This window comes from Octodon degus, unplaced genomic scaffold (genome assembly GCF_000260255.1).
Source record: "Octodon degus isolate 3935 unplaced genomic scaffold, OctDeg1.0 scaffold00138, whole genome shotgun sequence".
Classification (NCBI taxonomy): domain Eukaryota; kingdom Metazoa; phylum Chordata; class Mammalia; order Rodentia; family Octodontidae; genus Octodon; species Octodon degus.
In genome coordinates, this window is record NW_004524714.1 from 6652182 (window position 1) to 6668100 (window position 15919).

The window sequence follows — 15919 nt, forward strand, 5'->3', positions numbered from 1 at the left end:
CATGAGAGTGAGCAATTACATGGGTAGCATTTGGCCTGATGCTTGGAAGTTGTTCTAGTCCATCCTAAGTGTGGCATGGACACGAAAACCCTCTGATCTGACCAGATCGTGTGGTAAGTGTCGCCCCTGTACCCCATTGCTCTGGAGCCACCCTCGGGCTGCTGTTGAAGCCAGTGCCCAACCAGCCAGGGCTGGCTAGCAAAGGCCTCTGGAGGCGGGACGTGGTTTGTGGGCTGGAAAGTGAGGCTTCCTCTCTTCCCTCATCCAGACCCAGCATCCCACCCCACCCCACCCCATCATGTGGTGCAGGAGGCCTGGGGTTTGGACGTGACCTGCACCTCGGCAACCTGACTTAATGATACCAGGGGCCTCACAGTCCAGCACAGTCTGTTTGTTCTTTGTGAATCCAGGAAATTCCTGGCAGGTTTAGTGGCATCAGCTAACACACAGACTGTGACCTGTGCGTCCTTGTCAAAGCTAAAGTAGGAGGCTGTACTTAGGGGAGGCACCAGAAAAGCATCCACAGTGGCACTGAGGACACTGGGAGCCTCCTTCCACTGGCCTGTGCAGGGCTGGTTTCTCCCTGGTGTCCCTCTGCTGCCATCCCCTCTGATGGAACACAAAGGGCTTTAGCAATGGACATCCTGGGCTGGAATTGCTGTTTGTCACTTCCCCACTGAGTCACTGGGTCATTTCTCTGTCCCTCACTGTGACCCCAGTGCTCATCTAGTGCTGGGTCTGCTCAAGGTAGGAGGTACAAAGTGTGTCTTGGTTGGGTATACGGGCGGATGGGTGGGATAGATGGACTCAGGAAGGCCTCCAACCTAGTCAGTGAGTCTTTCCTGCTAAGCTGCTAGAGAGGTAGGATAGCTAAGCAGAATGCCAGCAAAGCCCCCACTTGTGGATGCTATTTTGAACACTGTCCCGAAGCTTCTGACTGCTGAAGTGTAGGGGGAGGAGCGGGAGGAGGCACGAGTACATAGGTAAAGGCCCAGGCAGTGCTGAAGGCTGGAGCAGCCCTCACCCCGCCCCTAGCACACCTGGCTGCTGCATGCACTGCCCCCTCTCCTCCCCTGTACAGGTGTAGCCCCCAGCTGAAGAGTGATATTCCCCCCCTCCACACACACACACACACACACACACACACACACTCTCTCTCTCTCTCTCAGTGCATCCTACAAGTCTGAATGTGCTTACTGCTCACTGTTCATGCTAGATTCACTCACCGCACAGCAGCTGCAGCAAACTCACAACTGAGAGTGGAAGATTTGCAAACTTTAAGCTACAGTGACAGGCTCAGGTTTGTGATTCAGAACAAGGTTCTGGGGCCTGGGGAGATAGCTCAGTAGAATAAACGCTTGCTTGGCAAGCGCAAGCACAGGGTCCTGAGTTCAATCCCGGGTACCGCAAAAAAAACAAGGTTCTGGTAGCTATATGTTGGTGACCTGCTCTGCCATGGAAGCAACCGGAGCCAGGCCTTGCCCCAAGGATGGCCAGGCTGAGTCAGCCCTTCCAGCCCTTGCACTGGGACCCAAGGGAGGCACCCATCCTGGACCCATGCAGCTCTTGTCCAAGATAGGCTGAGCTATGTCTGCCCTCCAGCAGCCATCGAGGTGGCCTGGGCACAGGAGGGCAGAGCAGTGTGGCCCACAACCAACTGGTGCATGACTCTTGGCCAGCTGCTCCCCTGTGACACCTCAACTTGCTCTTTGGTTTAAGGACAAACTGCCTAGCTTCAGGGATGAGGGGAGGGAGGAAGGTGCAGGCATGACAGAGCCAAGGCTGTAGTGGCTCTGGGAGCCGCGCTAGCAGACAGCTGGGGCAGCAGCAGCAGTAGCACAGGACAGCACCCTCACCCTCTCTGAGGGCAGCTACCTCCCTCCTGTGCTCCTGGGCAGTATCCTCTTGCACTTGTTTGGGTCACATTCCTGCCTGGCAAAGACCTTGAAGGAATCCCTTGATGAGAAGCACAGGAAGGAGGCTGCTGTGGTTGGCGAGGGTGGAGAGGAACAAGCAGCCCCACGTAGGTACCCTGTGACTTTCCCTTCTCAAACTTCCCCATCACCTCCTGGGATCCTCAGAGCAAGTGCAGCCCCCTCCATGGGGCAAAGGTATGGACACCACAGCCCGGCACCCAGGCAGGCTCCGCACACACTCCTGGGCCCGTGGCCCATGGCATCCTAGTCAGTCTATAATTCATAGAAATTGGGCATAGGTCTTTCTAGGCTGTGTATGTGTTTGTTTACAGAGGCAGAGCTCACAGGTGGCTGACAAGGGAGATGTATTTTTTATAACAATGAATATTTAATTTCCACATCACAGATGAAAAAGACTCTCTGAAGAAGCATCCAAGGGAGACTCCAGAGAGCGGCCGCTAATCAGAAAAGGGCCTTCTCGTGAGGGCTTTTCCACGTGGCTCACTCTTTTTCTTTAACTTTTTCCTTTTTTTATTTTTTCCTGACTATTGAAGTAGGTATGTACATTGTAGAAAACTAAAAAGCAGCAGGTGAGGGCAGTCACCCATAATCCCATTAGCTATTACCGACATTTAGGCCTGCACCTTTCCAGCCTTTCCTGTATGCATTTTTCCACAGAGAGATGGAAGGGGTGGGGGCGGGTACCACAGTCCACAGTATTCAAGGCCCTCACCTGAACTGGAGTGTTTGCAGAGACCCAGGGCAGTCCTCCTGGAGGCTTTATATCATCTCATCCAGTGTTGTGCAAATGGTTACACGGTGTTGTTTAGGGAATAATATACAGCTGGGGTGGCAGGTCTGGCAACTGATACAGTCTATTTTTCCAAATAGTTTCAACCCGAAGCTGATTGACTCCGCAGATACGGAGAGTGATGGAAACATTGCAGCTCCGCAGCCTCAGGTCTAAATTCTTCTTCACAGACATTGTTTAGCAGAAAAGTAACGTTCAGCCAGTCATGCCAGATGCCTATTGCTGAAAGTTGAGGTGACTCCATGATTTTTTAATGTATAAGCTTAACTTCAGTTGCTTAGGATACAAGGGTGCCACGTAGGGCCTTGCACGCGCTAGGCAAGCACTGTCGCTGAGCTACATCCCCAGCTCTGGCTTCATGTTTTAATGTTACAGAGCAGCGATGAGAACCTTTGGCCGGGAGTCTGCTGCACTGAGCGTTTTCTAGTGGCAGTGGAGTCACTAGGTCAGGGCTGACGGGAACCGAGTGGCAGGGGGCTCTTGGCAAGGCGGCAGCCGCCGCTTTCCCGCCCACCGTGGTGCCCTGTGGCCGCCTTCCCAGCCTGTGTGTAGAGTCGTGACAGTGCCCTGACCGCCTGTTCTTCTCTCTCTTGTCTTCCTCCACCCCAGCCTGGTAAAGCCCCTGCGACACTATGCGGTCTTCCTCTCCGAAGAGTCCTCTGATGATGAATGCCAGCGGGAAGAGGCCCCGAGCACTGGCTTCACCGAAAGCTTTTTCTTCTCTGCTCCCTTTGAATGGTCTCTCCTTCCTCCTTCCAGCTCCCCAGGCTCAGCTTGGTGACTCTCAGGGCTGCATGGGGCATGGGGCTGGTGCTGCTTGCTCTCGTGTGCAGGGAGGGTGTGTGGAGTGCGAGCCCGCTCGGCTTCTCTCTGGTGGAGGGAGGTGGCGGGCTCAGGCAGGAGCACGGTCCCAGTCCTAAGGAGAGTGAACTTGTTTGGGAATGGAGCCAGTTACCGTGAGGAACCTGGCTGTTGATGCCTGAGGCCTCCTTTATCTGTCACAGCACAGAAAACCATGGAAATGGAAGTCAGATTTTAAGGTTAAAAAAAAAAGAAAAAAATGTGAGGAGTTTTATTTCTTTCTTTCTTTTTTCTGCTGTACTAAAAATTAAACCCAGGACCTCAAGCATGCTAGGCAAGCACTTAACTTTTTTTTTTTTTTTTTTTTGAGACAGGGTCTCACCAAATTGTCTAGTCTACTCCCAAATTTGTGATACTGCTGTCTCAGCCTCTGAGTGCTGGATTATATCACCATGTCCAAATGGAATGTCTGTATGAATTAGTACAGCATGTCTAAATGGTCTGATATGCCTGACTTTCCACCATGTAATTTTATTTTTATTTATAACCGTAAGCCCCATACTTTTTTTTTTTTTTTTTTTTTGGACTGGCTCAGGATGCCTTCAGGGCAGGTCTGGTGTGGCTTGAGCATCTGGGGATCTAACCACAGCAACCTTAAACTGCTCTGTTTAAGCAGTCACTTAAACAACTGAGCTAATGGGCAGGTCCCCAGGTCCATGCTTATAGTTTTTTTGTTGTGGTGGTAGTTTGGGGAGGTTTGGGGCGTTTTGGTTTTGGTTTTGGTTTTGGTTTTTTGGGCAGTAATAGGAATGAATGAAAAAACAACCTTTGCACTGAGCTACATCTCCAGCCCTTTTTTTTTTTTTTTAATATTTATTTATTTTTATTTATTACATTTATTTATTGTGTGTGTGTGTGGCCAGCTCAGCCCACCAGGGGGCGGGTCTGGCTGGCATGTGGTGCTGGGGATCGAACCGCGGTCCCTGTGCTTTGCCAAGCTTGTTTCAAGTAGGTGCTTTAGACCACTGAGCCATCTCTCCAGCCCCTCTCCAGCCCTTTTTTATGTTTTGTTTTTTATTTATTTGATTCTGAGACAGGGTCTTGCTAAGTTGCCAGTTTGCCAAGGCTGTGCTCAAACTTGACATCTTCCTGCCTCAGCCTCCCAGAGTGCTAAGATTATAAGTGTCTACTACACTGCCTGGCTACAAACAGCAATTCTTTTCTTTTCAGTGCTGGGTATTAAATTTAGGGCTTTCACACTGAGTTATATTTTCTACCTTATGTTGAAAGAAGTCCTAGTTAAATTGCCTAAGGCAGATTTTAACTTGCAATCTTCCTGCCTCGGCCCCCCAGAGTACTGGATTTCTAGGTGTACGCCACCACCACACTGGCTCAAAAAGCTATTTTTTAAAAGTTCACCTTTCTATAAAAAGAAAAAAGTAGTTGGGCTGCCCACCCCTAGAGCAATCTTCCTTAGCGCCTGTCTCTGCCAGGTCTTACCCCTCTACCCACAAGTTTTACAGAGCTGGGACTGAACAAAGAAACAACTTCGTTTTACTTTTTCTTTGAAAAGTCACAGAGGTGTTTGTATTCGGAGCCTATGCGCCCGCAGTACCACGGCCTTCCAGGGAGTGAACTGTTGGCTGGTTCACAGAAACGCCCCCGGCTGTGCCCTGCTCCGCCACTGCCCTGCCCTGTGGGAGAGGCTTCCCAGCCCCTTCTGCCACCAGCTCACCTGTGGCTGCAGCAGGTCGCTCCCTCCCCTTGTCCAGGTTAGAGAAGGGCAGGCGGAATCAGTGTCACCCTAGCTTCACAGTCATCTTCCAGATGCTTTTCGATGTTTCAAGTCAGCCTTGTCGTAGACAGTAGGCTTCATGATACCTTAGCGATGTGTGCTAGCTATTATTTCTATCACCAGTTAGAGTAAACACTAGAAGGAGAAGCGTCAGTCCAGGAGTCCCCTGGAAATCCCCTTGCAGGGAAAGGCAGCCTGCCTGGGTGATGTCGGCAGCTCTCTCCCCCGGGAACCCGGAATGGTGGGCCCAGGCCCTGCCCCGTGGTGCTTTGGTTATTTAAGTAACTGCTGGTGCTCTCCTCTCGCCAGTGCCCTCTTCTCACTAAGGGCCTTGGTGTGTGTTTAAAAAGAACTGGCCCGCCCTGCCTCAACAGGAAAAGGGTTAAAAAGAACCCTGGCTGGCTATATCCCCTTCGTTGTGTTCAAACTTGATTAAAAGCTCTTCAATTCCGTGGTCAGGGCGCTTGGTTAGAGTGAGGGAGGACTTTCGGTCTCTCGAGCTTGGCTTCCGTGTCCACCTCTTGCCAGATGCTGCGAGTCAGCTTGGTCCCTGAACTTCTGTTCGGTACTGGGGTAAAGGCCCTGCTTCCTGAGCTACAGGGGAAAGGTTCCCTCTTGTGAGCCTTCTTGTGGCCAGCAGGTGGCGCCTGCCCTCCACTGTACCAGCGCCAAGATTGCCGTTCTCCGACTCATGCTGCCGCCTTCCCCTGCTCCCCACACTAAAGGTCAGGTTCACCAGGGCACCCTGTTACCTGCTCCTGGCTCCCACCCAAGGTCTTGATGTGGAAACCTATAGAAAGTGGCAGCACAGGACCCACATGGTGGCCACGCTTGCTGGTGGATTCCATCGTTACCCCCGGCTTCTGCCTGCAGCGCATGAGGCCCTGTGCTGGCCACGAGGTCACCACCCCCAACAAAGAGCTGAAAAGCTCAAAGAGGTTAAGTGCCTTGCCTGAGCTCCCACAGCAAGACACAGCCCGGCCAGGGCTAGAATGGAGGTCAGCACAATCAGAGGCCGCGGGGTGCCCCCGAGCACACAGGGGCAGGCCGGGCACTGCCCCCTGGGGGTTCCCAGCTCAGCTGCCCACTAGCTGCTCACACCTTACCCTGGCTGCTTGTCAGTCACCAGATGCAGAGCAGAGGGAAGGCGTGTATCTGCCCCGGCCCTGCCCCTTCCAGTTCTGTCCTCTTCCCAGCAGTTATAGGAAAAGACGCATGGTTCTGAGGGGACTACGCTGGCCCCGCAGGCTGGTGGAAGCCAGTGTGACCTGGCCAGACGTAGTACCAGCGTGGAGCCAGCATCTGCCCCGCTCTGTCTCAGGGCATGGCCCCGGGGGCTGCGTGCTCCCCCATGGATACCCTGGGTGGGAGAATCCAGCCTGCTGTCTCCTCCCAGGCCACAGCCATATCGGACGCTCAAGGAATCAGACAGCGCAGAAGGCGATGAGGCAGAGAGCCCCAGGCAGCTGCAGCGGGAACCCAGGGCCCCTGTCCTCGCCCCGCCTGACCGGGCTGCCAGCATTGACCTCCTGGAAGACGTCTTCAGCAGCCTGGACATGGAGGCCCCGGTGCAGCTGGGCCAGGCCAAGAGCCTAGAGGACCTTCGGGCCCCCAAAGACATGCGAGAGCAGCCGGGGACCTTTGACTATCAGGTATGGCACGGACTGGAGCATCTGCTGCTGCACACACACGGGAGGCAGAACCCCCAGGTCACAGTGGGGGAGACCAAGGAAGGAAGTTCCCAGCCAACGCTTGGAGGCCAGGTGGCTACAGACCCTGCCCTGTGGGCCTGCAGCCAGCCCCTCCGGGGCCTGGAGAAATGCCCACACCCAGGTAGAAATCTGCTGCTGCTGCTGCTGCTTGTGTTTGTGGAGCAGACAGGTGGGCATTGACCCCTGCTGGACCTGGGACTGCTCCCATCCCTGCTAAGACTCCCTAGAGGAGCCTTTGGGTCAAAATTCCTGTGGGTTTCTGGCTTATTCTTGTGTGGCCACTGATCTCCCACTCTAGTTTCCCATCCATCCCACCCCTTGTCTGTGCTGCCCTTGAAGCCACTGGTTCACGTTGGAATTCACACTGTCCCCTTAGGTCCCATAATTCATGGCCAAGAGCAGGGAGTGGCTTTGCCCAGGTAGAGCAGCTCAGAGGTGGAAGAGCCAGGACTCAGGTCTGGTCCTCTCTTTCCACCACCAGGGCACCCCCAGCCGGGTGCAATGCCCGCCTTGTCCTCCTGGGGTGAGCACAGGTGCCACATGCTCTGAAGAGTAAAAGGGGTCAGAGCAGTGAAAGGCCAGGAAATAGGAGCCTTCTTCCTAAAATGATGTGTTATGAGTACCCCCAGTGCAAAGGACAGGCACATCCTCCTGAGTTCCCCATGGGGCACATGGCCAGGGCTCTTGGTTGGCGCCCTGGAGCGAGCTCCAGTCTGTTCCAAGTGCTAGGAGCTGATGGGCCACAAGCCGGCAAGCTCAGTCCCATCCCCACTGGTACATAGGAGGGAGTGGAAGTGGCCCATTGTCCCTCCCTTCAGTCCTGGGCCGTCAGCCCATAGTCACCACCTTCCTTCTTCCCTCCCAACAGCGGCTGGACCTGGGCAGGAGTGAGAGGAGCCTTGGGATGATGATGGCCTTGAAGCTTGCCCACCCATACAACAAGCTCTGGAGCCTGGGCCAGGACGACATGGCCATCCCCAGCAAGCCCCCCAGCACCTCCCCTGAGCAGCCCTCGGCCCTGCTTGGAAGCTCCCCGAGCCTGCCTTGCAGGCCTCCGGCCCGGGACGGCATCCTGACTCCCAGCCACAAAGAGGAGGCTCCCACGCCCACTCCAGGCAGCATCACCATCCCCCGACCACAGGGCCGGAAGACACCAGAGTTGGGCATCGTACCTCCACCACCCGCCGCCCGCCCAGCCAAGCTCCCAGCTGCCAGCAGAATACTCGGGGACTTCTCAGCAGATCAGGAGAGGCAAGCTGCTCTGAGCCCAGCCCTGTTCCCGGGGCTCCTCCCCAGGGTGGCACCCCATGGTCCCACAGAACTGCTGCAACCACTCAGCCCAGCTCCAGCAGCTCCAGACACAGGCAGTGATGCCCTGCTTGCCCTCCTGGACCCACTACACACAGCCTGGTCAGGTGACATCGTCCCGCCACACCCCACCACCCCAAATGTGGCCACCCCCTTCACCCCCCAGTTCAGCTTTCCACCTTCAGGGATGCCCACCCCCTTCCCTCAGCCACCACTCAACCCTTTTGTCCCATCTGTGCCAGTAGCACCCCCTGCCTTGCACCTGGGTTCCACACCAACTGGACCCTTTGGGGCCCCCCCAGCTTCCTTGGGGCCATTTGCGCCCAGCCTCCTCCTGTCCAGTTCTGGCTTCTGCACACCTCACAGATCTCAGACCAACCTGTCTGCCCTCTCCATGCCCAACCTCTTCGGTCAGGTGCCCATGGGCACCCACACCAGCCCCATGCAGCCTCTGGGCCCCCCTTCTGTTGCCCCATCGAGGATCCGAACATTGCCCCTACCCCGTTCAAGTGCCAGGGCAGCTGAGGCCAAGCAGGTGCTGGCCCTGAGGCCTGGGGATCCCCCACTCCTGCCTCCCAGACCCCCCCGGGGCCTGGAGCCAGCATTGCAGCCCTCTGCTCCTCCGCAGGCCAGTGATCCCTTTGAGGATTTGTTACAGAAAACCAAGCAGGACGTGAGGCCGGCCCCGGCACCCAGCTCAGTGGAGCAGCTCCGGAGGCAGTGGGAGACCTTTGAGTGAGTGGGCTGAGGGCACAGAGTCATGGAGGCCCTCCACCCTGCACCTACCAGGGGGTGCCGGTGGGGAGGGATGGGGCCTGCTCCCTACCCTTCTTCCACACGGCCCTGCTGCCCTGGGGGATAGTGCCAGTGCCCACCCCCTCCTCAGCACCTGCTTGGGTTTTGCACTAGAGTCAGCTGGGCCAGCGACTGCCCCAGACCTCATCCTGCCACCCCCTTCCTGCACCCCACTCCACAAGGAATCCTGCTCTCTCTCTCCTGTCCATCCTGCAGCCAACTTGGGGTTGCGACGCACATAAGCCCCAGAGTGAGCCATGTGCAGGAGACACAGGTGGCTCAGGGGTGGTGTGAGGGCCCTTCCCAGGCTGCAGGGCTCCCCAGAGGAGCAGCTCCAAACCCACTCTAGCAATATACTCTTTTCATGGGTCTCCACCCCAGCCCACAGGTTCCAGTTGTTTCTGGGGGCCACATTGTTCCTCCAGGGCCTTGTGGTGGCCAAACCCAGCCCCAGACATTCCCATGTGGGGCCAGGGAGCACCAGCAACTCTGATTTGTAAAAGGAAAAAGATCCCCACAGCCTGAGTGTCACATTGGGACCTCAAGGCTGTCCCACTCTTCTGTCACTGTCAAAGATGGGGCTCAGCTTCCTGCCCTCTGGGACTTCACAGGCAGAGCTGAGTAGCAGCCACCCAGCTGCCAACTCCAAGGCCAGAGACGACAGAGGTGCCACCACAACCTGAGTACCCTGGGCAGGACCAGGAAGCCCTGGACCCTCGCAGCCTCTGTGGAGGGGACTTGGGGACACCTAAGAGTCAGCCCCTCCACATCCACCCTGAGCTGCTCAGCAGGCTGCTCGCCAGCACAGAGATTCCTGAGGCCAACATCACCAAAGTTAAATTGGAATGTATTGTTATTGTTTCTTTTATCTTTCTTTTCCTTTGTACCTTATTGATTTGATGAATCTTGAAAACTCTTTTCAATAAACCAAGTTTGAAAACAGCCCAACCATTTAAGAAAACAACCATCTGAGGCACGCAGGAAATTGTGAGCATTTTGACCTCATTTCTCATTTCCTATTCGTGAACCGTCAGACAAGTCTTCCTGGGGGGCAGGGTGTCTGGTGACGAAGGAGTCTTTGGAGGTCCCCAACACACCAGAGAGCCCCCTGTGTCTGAGAGGCTGGGAGGACACCACCACTGCTCAGGAGTTGCTGAGGCCTGGGCCACCTGGCAAGCAGCCCTTTCCAGGTCAGCTGTTACCCAGGACAAGTCCACCCCGTGTCAGGAGTGCTCTCTGACGGCCGGGGAGCCCCGTCTCACATGGGCTGTGTGGGCCCCCTCCGGGACTCAGGCACTGCAGCACAGGTTCCAGTTCCACACCCGTCCTTGGCAGGCCTTGGGCCCAATGGGGACATGGCAGCCCCCGCAGCCTGGAGGAGATGAGGTGCCAGGTGGCCCAGGTAAGCAGGCACACCTCATTGTCCATGGCTGTGCTGGCAGCCGGTGGCCAGCACTCCAGGTTCATGCGAACACCGCAGTCTTCACTCACCAGATGGAATTCGCAAACCCAAGGATCTGTGTGTCCACTCAATAAAGCCTTCTTGGGGAAAAGGCTGACATCCTTGTGTCCTTAAAGGAAGCTGTGGGCAGGAGAGGCCCCAGTGGCCCCAGACTCCTTTACCATCCCTCCAGTGGAGTGGAGGCAGGCAAGGGGCAGGAAGGGAAAGATTCCCACCAGTCCATCCCCTCGGAGCTCAGGGCCAGGCACTGCTGCCTCATAGGCAGGACATGGGTGTGCTGGATGTCCTGAGGCCTGGGCCACCTGGCACACAGCCCGTCGCAGGTCAGTTCCACACAGTCCTGCTGGAACCACAGAGCAGGGTTGTAGGCCGCCAACAGTGTCCAGGGCACCCAAGGTACCAGGAAAAAACAAATGCAGGGCTCATCCGCAAGGGCAGAGCCTCCGATCAGACTGTAGCCTTATCGGGCACTTGTTTGAAGGGAGCAGCCAGACCAGTCACCCACAGTGACCATCATCACAGAGTTAAAGCAAATCATGCTGAAGTGTCAACTGCAATGTCCCCTTTTAGGAGCCTGAAGTTGGCACTGGTTGCCAAATCTCTGACTTCATAACCCAGCCAGAGAGCCCTCCTGCTCTGCGCCCTCTCAGGAGCATGGAGAGAAAAGAAAGGCAGGCGGGATAAGCTCGGGGGGGGGGGGGCCAGTGCGGCGCCTCTGGCAGTGCCCCAGGGGAAATCAACCAACTTAGAAGTGTAAGAGTCTCCTGGTCTTGGCCTTGGAGCTCACATCATAGGAGGTGCCAGCCTGAGAGGTAAGGACACTGGGGGCCCTCTCCGGCTCATTGGGATTCTGTGAAGCCAAGGGAGGCAGGTGCCCTCGCATCTGAGGTCACACTGTGATGAAGGGATGCGGCACCATCCTCCTCCACTCCACCCCTGGAGGACTGGCTCTGACACCAGTGCCTGCGGAGCACAGGTGCTTGGCAGGTGGCTCCAAGGGCTTCTTCCAGCACCTCCCTGTGCCAGCCCACAACCACATACAGGGCCAGCCTGGGGGACAAATAGCCACTAGAGAACCGGAGTGCTCAGGTGAGCTGTGAGGACAAGTCCCCTTCATCCTGCCGGGCCCCGGGTAGGAGCCTTCCCACCTCTAACCAAGGGAAATGACACTTCAGACACCAAGGACACCTCTGCCATCCTTCACATTAGAGGAGCTGAACAACGTCATGTCTCCTTTCCTGGCTGGCAGCCCCTCTGATCCTCACAACAGCCCTGAGAGGCAGGCAGGAGGGATCATCTGCCAATACCCCTAGCCAGGCAGGAAATTCAGGGCAGCGTCCTCTGCTCCTGCGGCCTGCCCAGCAGACACAGCATCGGTGGGCGGCTCTGGGATTCCCATCGGTGTGACTGGCTCTGGCACTGGCAGGACAGATCCGCCTGAAGGCACTTTTGTTCTGGGAGCCAGGAACCCATTGAATGCCCTCCCTCCATTTTCCCAGCAGTCTCTGGGGCAGACTGCCTCTGCAGTGGGGAGACATGTCAGAACCAAAGCCGTGGTGCCAGGCCAAGCCCTGGCTGAACCTCCTGGAGAACTTGCAGCCTTGAGCTGCCCCTGCCCCAAGATGCACAGGTGCCCCCTGCTCTCAGAGCAGCCACGTCCCCCACAGGGTCACCTGCCCTCACTACACAGTCACACACACATGGCAGCAGAGGCAGACACACCACAAGACACACTACAACACCCACAGCGGACTTAGGCATCCGCCCATATTCAGGCACACACGCTCCTGACCATGCCACCTGCACCTGTGTGCCCCCACACACAGCTGTACACCTTCCAGGGTGGCCTGGAGGGCCAAGTGGAGAGGTGCACCACCTCGAGGCGCCCTCTGCTTTCCTGAGCTGTTCCCCTTTCCTCAGTGCCTGATGGGGCATCCGCAAAGGCTGCCAGCCACAAGGACGTTCCAGCAGGTGTCCTGGGTCCTGGGAGCGGCTTTTTTGGGTCTCCAGTTGGAAATCCTACAGGACCTCCAGGCAGCCAGGCCACCTAGATAAGTCTTTCCTCGGGTGGCACCTTGAGGACGCTGTCCATCTCCAGCCGGGCCCCAGCCACCTCCTGCTGGCTTGGGCTGTAGGTACCCTCTGACTGGCGGCGCTTCCTGGCAGCCAGGATCCCTGAAAGGAGACCCAGGAGCAGGAGGAGGAGGCAGGCACAGGCTGCAGGCACAGCCACCTCCAGCAATGGGAATGGCAGTGGCAGCGGCAGGCCCTTCTGCAAGGGGGAGGGAGGGAAGGAACACAAGGATGTGCTCAGAGAAAACCCAAGCAGAAAGCAGGCTTCCCCAGAAGGTGGCAAGAGACCCGGCCCAGGGGAATGCAAGTGGGTGACTTTCTGGAGCCACCTGTGGTGCCACTGAGGGTGAGAGGTGTGGTGAGGCTAAGGGGCTCCAGCTGGAGAAGAAAGTAACTATTCGGGGCATGCCCAGTGCACGAAGTGAGACTGCGCAGTACTGTCCTCCAAAGCAGGAGCAGTGAGGGCAGACTGAGCTCTGATGGTGGTAAGGTCAGAGTGCTTGGGGCCTGCCCACCTGAGGGACTATGCCCACAGCTGTCCCTGGGAGACTAGGGCCAGGCTTTGAGGGGTGCAGCCAACCTCTTCCCCACCTGCAGTCACAGACCCCCAGGATGCCCTCATGCAGTGGCCTGCACACCTGGACTCTGAAGCCCCAGAGTCCCAGAACTACAGAGCTCAGGAGTCTCAGCCGCACCGGCCCTCCCTCTGTATATTGAGGTTCCTTAGTCAGCTGTGACCTGTGTCCCCAGCCCCAGCATGCAGCCCTCAAGAATGGACCCAAAGCTTGCTCCAGTCCTGGGCAGGTCCTCAAAGGCCTCTTCCCTGGCACTCCTAGGGGAACCGTAAAACCATTTCCTGCCCCTGGCCTAGGAGAAGGACCAGTGGGTGGGGAAACCAGAGGCTGTAAAAGTTCAACTTGAAAGGAAACATTCCCCAGAAACGGGATCTGCAGTTTATGACCCCGCTGCCAGAAACCTTCAGAGACCAGACTATCTTTCCTAACGGCCTCCTGCCAGCACCACAGCGGACTCACTGCCCCTCCGATGGAGTCAGGGCCTGCTCCAGTCCTGAGCTAGAGTGCTGTTCCCCTCTGTCCAGGATCATCCTCAGCTGAGCCCCCCAGCATCAAGGACACCTTCACCACGGCCAAGCCTGCCCTGGCCCATTTTGGGCTCCCCAGATCTTCCTGATTTGGAAACTTCTAGAGTTTAGAGGTTCCCAGATCCTCTGGGCTTGGAACTGTGGTCCCAGAGTAGACTGGGCAGAACCCACCTGTCCCCACTGCCATTCCCTGGGCACTGTAGGGAGCCCCAGGCCCATGCTGGCCAGGAGCCTTGTGCCTCACTCATGGATGATGGAACCCCACATCTCCTAGAGACAAAATGCCTCCTGTGTGGCTTAGCAGGACATGCAAGGGAGCAGTCTTCTCTGCCGCTCTCCTCCATAGCAGAGGCGGTGCAGGGATCGCTCCACCCCACCTCCCTGAAGGCAGCCAGCCTGCACCCTGGCCACCACTCACCACCACTTCACAGATCGGGCCGGAGAATCCTGAGCTGCAGGTGCATTCATACGCCCCACCCAACACCTGGCAGGTGCCCCCGTTCAAACAGGGGTTGGCTTCACAGGGCAGGGTGGGGTTTCGGCACCTGGGGAGGGACAGGGTGGGAGCTGAGAGGGCCGCTACTCCTGTTGCTTCCCCACCCCCAACCAAGCCTCAAAAATCATCCACCATCCCTGAGCAGCAGTGCTACTGCTGGTGGGACTCTGCCAGGGAACCAAAGCTGAATGCAATGGCCACCACTTGCCCCTCCTCCAGTCCAGCGTTCCTGTCCATGACAGGCCCTCCACAAGAAGGACAGGAAAGCATATTGACAGACAAGTGCTGTCCAGGGACACTAAGTCTATCTGGAAACCCACACTGTATTTTCAGTCTTCCCTGTGATCAGGGCAACTGAGGACCCACCCCCAAGAAATGCTAGCCACATCTACATAGCAAAAAATGGGCTTGCATGCTCCAGAAGGATCAGGTGACAATTGGGCTGTCTGGCATGGCAATAACCATGAGGATGAGATGGAGAGGGAGGGTCCCCATTCCAGCTGCTCATCCCCAGCCCCCAGACCCACCTCTGGCCAGTAGAGCCCTCCTGGCAACTGCAGTTGGCACTGCTGGGCCCAGCCTCACAGGGGCCACCACTGAGGCAAGTGGAGTTGAGGCCACACCCCTCAGGCAAGATGGACAACCTGAGGAGAAAGCACAGGGCTGGACCAGGTGACAGAGTCACTGAGCCTTGTCCTCATCTGTAGAAGTCAGAGTCCAGTCCTACAAACCTACCTAGCCTATAGGGAAGTTGGTCTACATGGGAACTAAGGAGTCCTGGCCTGCTGTCCAACTCACTGTCCATCCAGTGGACAGGGCGAGAACTTTCCTGGGACTGAGAGGCCACCGAGAAGCCAGAGAAATGGAAGGACTGGGGGAGGGCTGCACCTCAGAGTTTTGGTGGGCATTCATGGAGGAGGGTCAGGCCACTAGAGGACCCAGAGAGTTTGGGGATAGCGGGGAGCAGAGCCTAGGCTGAGGACCCAGATTGCTCGCTCAGCCCTGGCCGAGGGGACTATGTGGACGCTGGCTACACCACCTTAACATCATTTCCCAAAACTAGCTCTGGCTCCCCAGTCACCTCCCAGACCACAGCACATTCTGAAATTTATGGTTAGCGAGCCACACAAGTCGCATTCGAGCCTCAGGTGTCTCCGATTGAGCTGTCTACCCCATTTAACTCATGAGGAAAGTGATGCCCCCGACTCGGACCCCTCCACTGCCCTGCACCCCACCCCTACCCTAGTCCCGCCGCCCGCACCTGCAGCGCGCGCCCACGAATCCCGGAGGGCAGCGGCACTCGAAGCGGCCGTCCCTGCGCGCGTGACACCGGCCGCGGGCACAGGGGGCAGAGCGACAGGGGTCGGCACGGGCCTCGCAGCGCGGACCCTCCCAGCCCGAGCCGCAGGCGCAGGCGACAGCATCGAAGAGGTCTCGGCAGGCGCCGCCGTGCAGGCAGGGCGAGGGCTCACACACGGGCGCGCCGCGGCAGCCGAGACTCGGGGCCGGCGCCCCCGGCCAGGCGACGAAGTGCTCCTGGGTCCCGGGGGACGCTCCAGGCCGCGGCCGCGCCAGGGGCAACGGGAGGCCGCCGAGCGCCACGCGGCCCAGGCAGCCCGTGAAGTTCTCGGCCAGCAGGACGCGCGCG

General features: G+C 57.2%; 2 protein-coding genes across 6 annotated transcripts in view; one reads left to right on the forward strand and one right to left on the reverse strand.

The window, feature by feature from the left end:
* The window catches only part of Dennd1a (DENN domain containing 1A), a 578498-nt gene extending 565877 nt beyond the window's left edge, over window positions 1–12621 (forward strand). For 2 of the 5 annotated variants that reach the window (XM_004641595.2, XM_004641594.2), the window contains 2 exons: window positions 6720–6975; window positions 7904–12619. In XM_004641595.2, the coding sequence (XP_004641652.1) occupies window positions 6720–6975; window positions 7904–9082 (1435 nt within the window). In that variant the 3' untranslated portion in view covers window positions 9083–12619. Of the gene's footprint in view, window positions 1–3336; window positions 3466–6719; window positions 6976–7903 lie in introns of all 5 variants that reach the window. The other 3 variants (XM_023701683.1, XM_023701684.1, XM_023701685.1) reach the window with 3 other exon arrangements.
* Window positions 12622–12629: 8 nt separating this feature from the next.
* Crb2 (crumbs 2, cell polarity complex component) overlaps window positions 12630–15919 on the reverse strand; it is an 18894-nt gene continuing 15604 nt past the window's right edge. Inside the window, exons 11-14 of the mRNA XM_023701655.1 lie at window positions 15533–15918; window positions 14799–14915; window positions 14194–14320; window positions 12630–12872 (exon numbers count right to left, since the gene is read on the reverse strand). Of these exons, the coding sequence (XP_023557423.1) occupies window positions 12648–12872; window positions 14194–14320; window positions 14799–14915; window positions 15533–15918 (855 nt within the window). The 3' untranslated portion in view covers window positions 12630–12647. The remainder of the gene's footprint in view (window positions 12873–14193; window positions 14321–14798; window positions 14916–15532; window position 15919) is intronic.